This window comes from Miscanthus floridulus, unplaced genomic scaffold (assembly GCF_019320115.1).
Source record: "Miscanthus floridulus cultivar M001 unplaced genomic scaffold, ASM1932011v1 fs_580_2, whole genome shotgun sequence".
Lineage (NCBI taxonomy): Eukaryota > Viridiplantae > Streptophyta > Magnoliopsida > Poales > Poaceae > Miscanthus > Miscanthus floridulus.
In genome coordinates, this window is record NW_027096967.1 from 15,499 (window position 1) to 20,564 (window position 5,066).

The 5,066-nt window shown below is 46.2% G+C and overlaps 1 protein-coding gene across 4 annotated transcripts; it reads left to right on the forward strand.

Moving 5' to 3' along the window:
* Nucleotides 1-1,959: 1,959 nt before the first annotated feature.
* On the forward strand, nt 1,960-4,765 carry LOC136532326 (uncharacterized). 4 transcript variants are annotated; one of them, XR_010778210.1, is made up of 7 exons: nt 1,960-2,367; nt 2,489-2,591; nt 3,318-3,401; nt 3,493-3,580; nt 3,673-3,750; nt 3,941-3,996; nt 4,520-4,765. XR_010778210.1 is itself a non-coding variant. In XM_066524933.1 (6 exons), exons 1-6 carry the CDS (start codon nt 2,034-2,036, stop codon nt 4,608-4,610), a joined length of 732 nt encoding a protein of 243 aa, XP_066381030.1. In that variant the 5' UTR covers nt 1,960-2,033; the 3' UTR covers nt 4,611-4,765. The 4 variants fall into 4 exon arrangements, 1 of the variants encoding a protein (XP_066381030.1); XR_010778211.1 differs by having other exon boundaries at nt 2,489-2,586; XR_010778212.1 differs by having other exon boundaries at nt 2,519-2,591.
* Nucleotides 4,766-5,066: the final 301 nt, after the last annotated feature.

Consider the following 5,066-nt stretch of genomic DNA (forward strand, 5'->3'; position numbering starts at 1 on the left):
AGGCTTACTCTGACCCGAGCGTCCACGCTAAGGTCAGAGACTACACGGAGGCGGTTAGGGCGCTCCGTGGCTCAGATCACAATCTGAGCACTGAGCCCCTTGAGACAGAGGTGATCGTGAGGCTAGGGCAAGGCAGGAAGCACGGGCGGTTGTGGATTGCAGACGGCGCCGACTCCTCGAGCTCTGCACCCTCTCTCTCCGACGTGAGGGCACGGAGCACGGCCAGAAGCCTTCCCATACGTGCATGGCCTACTCCAACACTGTCGCGGGTCGATGAACTTCAGGTAATTCTGGTTTCACTCGTCGTACATTGAACGTTACACACATTGATCAGATTTGCAATACTGAAACATGTGATTGAAACACTGCAGGCCGAGCTGGCAGAGACAAGGGAGACGCAAGCGCACCTGACCGTAGAGCTAGAGTCCACGAAGAAGCAGATGGCGGACATGTATCAGATCATGCAAACCATCGGGCAAGCATCGGGTGTCCAAGTGCAGTTGCCAGCTCCAGCTCCGGGTCGACACTTCACTCCTGTGAGTATGAAAGTTTAATGCGTTCGTGTTGTTGGGATTGTCGGCCATCGTGCCGTTGTGATTTTCGGCCTTCGTGCCGTTGGGATTGTCGGCCTTCGTGCCGTTGTTTCTTGCAGGTTGGAAACCTCCCCGTGCAGGGGAGGTGCTGCCGAAAGTTTCAATTTTGAGTCTAACACATGCAATCTCTTCTCTTTTGTGCAGCCTCCGTCGGCGGGTTCAAACAATCCCGCTAGCGTGTCACCGGCGGCTGATCACGTCAACCCTTCGCCGCAGTCCGGTCCTTCACCGCTGTCCAGGGGGCCACACCTGCAGTTTCCGTCGCCGCAGTAGAGATGTTGAACTTTGCTGCATTTGTGATGGATTTTCGATGGATTTATTAAATATGCGTGTGCTTGTGATATATAATGCATGTTGGTGATATAGATGTGATGATATATATATATATATATATATATATATATATATATATATATATATATATATATATATATATATATATATTGTCTGTTACAATGGAATGTAAAAAAAATTGCAATTCTCGGGGTCTTTGCCGAGTGCCATGGGCAAGGCACTCGGCAAAGTTTTTCCAAAAAAATCCAGAAATTCCTTGCCGAGTGCCTGAGTTGGGGCACTCGGCAAAGTATTTTTTTAAAAAAAAATAAAAAAACTTTGCCGAGTGCCTGGGCAGGGGCACTCGGCAAAGTATTTTTTTTAAAAAATCCAGAAATTCTTTGCCGAGTGTCTAAACAGGGACACTCGGCAAAGAAATTATTTAAAAAAAATAAAAAAAAAACTTTGCCGAGTGCCTGGACAGGGGCACTCGGCAAAGTAATTTTTTAAAAAAATTAAAAAAAAACTTTGCCGAGTGCCTGGACTTGGGCACTCGGCAAAGTAATTTTTTTAAAAAAATAATTTTTTTTTTGCCGAGTGCTAGGTCAGGCCCTCGGCAAAATAACCGTTAACGGCCGACGCGCAACGGTCGAAAATATTTTGCCGAGTGCCACCTCAAGCACTCGGCAAAATTGTTTTTTATTTTGTCGAGTGCCCTGATAAAAAGCACTCGGCAAAGACCATTTGCCGAGAAAAATTTTACCGAGCGGACTTTGCCGAGTGCTACACTCGGCAAAGCCTTTGCCGAGTGCAAAGGGCTCTTTGCCGAGTGTAAAAATACTCGGCAAAGCCGCGGCCTCCAGTAGTGTACAGTGGCGTGTTCGGAAACCGAGACACTAACCGCCCCTACAAATGGAACAGCAGGGGCGGCTGGTGATACGAGCCGCCCCTACAAATGAGTCTAATTTGTAGGGGCGACTCACCCACCGGTCACCCCAAAGTTAATATTTGTAGGGACGCCCTAGAAATGCCCTCGCTGCCAATCCAAAATACCTCTCCTCTCTCTCTCTCTCTCCGACTCGACTCCCTCTGTCTCCCTCGCTTTCCCTCTCCTCTGAGCCCCTCCGTCTCTCCCCCACGCCGCCCCTCCCTCTCCCCCACGCGGTGATGGCCGGGACCTCCCTCTTCTTCGCGCGGCGGCACCCAGCGGAGGCGCACGACGTCGCACCCCCCTATTCTCCGCGCGGCAGCACTCGGCGGCGCACCCTAGGGTGGCGGGGGTTCTGGGGCGCGGCCTCCCGGCGGTCGCGCGGGGCTCGGTGCCCTCCTCCAGCGCCGGCAGTCGCGCGGGGGCCCGTCCCCCTCCTCCTGCACCGGCGGCTCGCGGGACCCTGTCCCCTCCCCCCAGTGGAGGCACGGTGGCGGAGGACACATCGCCCCCTCCTCTGTCGCACGGAAACGCGCCCTCCCCATCGCCCCCTCCTCTGTCGCATCCTCGCCGGTGAGTATTGCAGATCCCCATCCCCTTCTCTCTCTCCTCTCCCTCTCCAACCGTTTCTCCTAACCCTAACCTTGCTATGCGTTCTTGATTATTTTTTGATGAGATTTTTGGATCGTAACAGCTCTGATTCATGGCTGCGTGCCTTGTGCAGAGAAGCAGAGGCTCGTATGTGCGTGTGAGGCGGCGGGGCAGACTTGATTCGGGCTCCGGGGTCGCACGGTAAGGTGAGTTCCTAGTGATCTGTTTTGCTCTGCGTGCTATCAGTTTTCGGTGATCTGATCTGCACGTGTGCTAGTTCTTGTTTGAGCCTATGGAATTAAGGGGAAGACTCTGGGTGGTTGGGCAATCCTAATCCTTTCTTGGTAGTTGATCTAGTGGTATCCATCGTCCTCATCACCAAGACACCATGTGAGATCATCTTTTCATAGTCCAGTGGCGGCGTGGTGTGACATATGTTTAGTAGATCATACTGATGAGATAAAATGTAGCTTATAATGGTACGATAGCTCACATTTAACTCCCCATCTCTAATTTGTGTTGCAAAAAGATAAGTAAAATAGCTGCTGATGTAGATCATTTTGGGAGTTTTTCATTATTATCCAAGCATGGAGTTGTGCTTATTTAAAGAAATCGTATATATGCCTTGTTTGGTTTGCATTGATCTTAAAATAATCTTAGATATGCCTTGTTTCGTATATATGCCTTGTTTCGTATATATCCAAGCATGGAGTGCGAGCCTGGATCCGCTGCTTTGTTTGTTTTCCCCGCCGGCCGCCCAGATCCTCCTCAACTGACATCTCCTTTGACTTTTTCAGGATGCTTGTGTCAACTTCTGTCTGTAGGATATCAGTAGCAGTTTAGGCAACATTATCTCTGCTTTTGTAAATAGTAACTTGCATGCATGTCTGTGAAACATGCTGATTCTTGGTCCTGTTATTCCCAAAACACAGGATTCCTTCATAGAGCTGCTGATTTAACTTTAGTACCATCTGCTGCTATCAGCAAAGATTTTGAAACTGCCCAGGTCATATCAGGTTGGTCAAATTTTTTTACACAATGTACCAGATGTGCATATGTTTTTATTCATGTTATGATGCTAAAGATGTGATTTCCCTCCTCGTTCAGCTAACAGAATACGCCTTTGGAACAAAGGTGTTGATTCTGCAAGCTTCCATCCTAGATTTCGCAATCATGAGATGCGAGTCAGGCTGAGGTAATATTCTGTTTGCTTTCTTCCTGAATGTTTTGTATGCAGCAAGTTGAGATAGATTGTCTAAGCTTATGTTGCTTGATGTATTCTTTCAGTGACGGTGAGCCTGAAAAACCACTGGTAATTCATGTCGGACGTTTTGGGCGTGAGAAAAATTTGGATTTTTTGAAGATGTAAGCTATTGTCGTACTTGCTCCTTCCGTGATTGATTTGATCTTTGATTCTTAGTTGACAAACATGATGCATCTTTATTAAAAACAGAGAGTAATGCAACTAAATTAAATGATCCAAATGACATACTTATACTTCATTCATGCCTTACATCATTGGTTACTTGGAACTAATTTTGCTTTTTTTATCAAGGTAATGGATAGGTTGCCTGGAGTAAGAATTGCATTTATCGGAGATGGACCATACAGGTATGACCAATGCAGCACCTTGCTTTTATTCCTTAACTCTTACGCTATTGTTCAGTTCATTAGTCAGCATGGGTGCTGATAAGAAATCTGAACCTCATAATTCAAGCTGATAAGGATTAATAAGTATTTGATATCTGATGTAAAGTAAGAAATGACATGTGAAACAATGGCTGACTATCATGCTTACCTTAATTTTTACTGAAAGTGAGCAGGATCGTTGCATTGCTTTTCACATTGTTGGTTCTTATAACCGTTTAATACATTGTTCATGCCTGAGGTTGTCTTGTCATAGTTGATGTTGTCTGTAATCACCTCTACTAAAACTATGATGAATCTTATCCCAGATGTAACACATTAGTCTGGACAGTTCATCTGATCTTGTTAATCAGCAGTTCAACACAATTCACTGCATCCTTCTCTAGATATTGCTTTGATGCATTCAGGGTAGATTTTGAAGTTTTTCATACTGTTGATGCTCCTATATAAAGTACAAATCACTAACTGATCATCTTTTGTGTGCCAGGACTATTACTTCTACAATGATGACAGTAGAGTACAATAATTGTTTGGGAACCCGCAACTGTGAAGACTTTGAGCTGAGATTTTTTGGTTGACAAGTATATCATTAGAATTCTTCAACTTACCTACCATTCCTCTTCCTCCTGCCTGTAAACTGAAAGCATGCAAGTTGCTGCCTGTTGACCTCACCCCTCTCCTCTTGTACCAATGTTTAAATTCTTACGTCGTTTAATGTTCTGGTCGAATTTGAATTGTAAATTTAATTTTTTTTTACGGAAAAATGATTTGTAGGGGCGGTTGCTACTATAGCCGCCCCTACAAATCGATTTGTAGGGGTGGCTGGTGTTTCCAGATCGGCTCTATAAATCGATTTGTAGGGGGCGGCTACAGTACCAACCGCCCCTGCAAATCGATTTGTAAACACCAGCCGCTCCTACAAATCGATTTGTAAACACCAGCCGCTCCTACAAATCGATTTGTAGGGACGGTCTGAGAACCGTCACTACAAATACATGATTTGTAGAAACCCTTGCGTAGGGGCGGCTGGATAA

Coding starts and splice junctions, on each gene's coding strand:
- LOC136532326 (XM_066524933.1), top strand. CDS start 2,034: ATGGCCGGGACCTCCCTCTTCTTCGCGCGGCGGCACCCAGCGGAGGCG. Junction 3,402..3,492: donor AACTGCCCAGGTCATATCAG/GTTGGTCAAATT, acceptor CTCCTCGTTCAG/CTAACAGAATACGCCTTTGG. Junction 3,581..3,672: donor GAGATGCGAGTCAGGCTGAG/GTAATATTCTGT, acceptor GTATTCTTTCAG/TGACGGTGAGCCTGAAAAAC.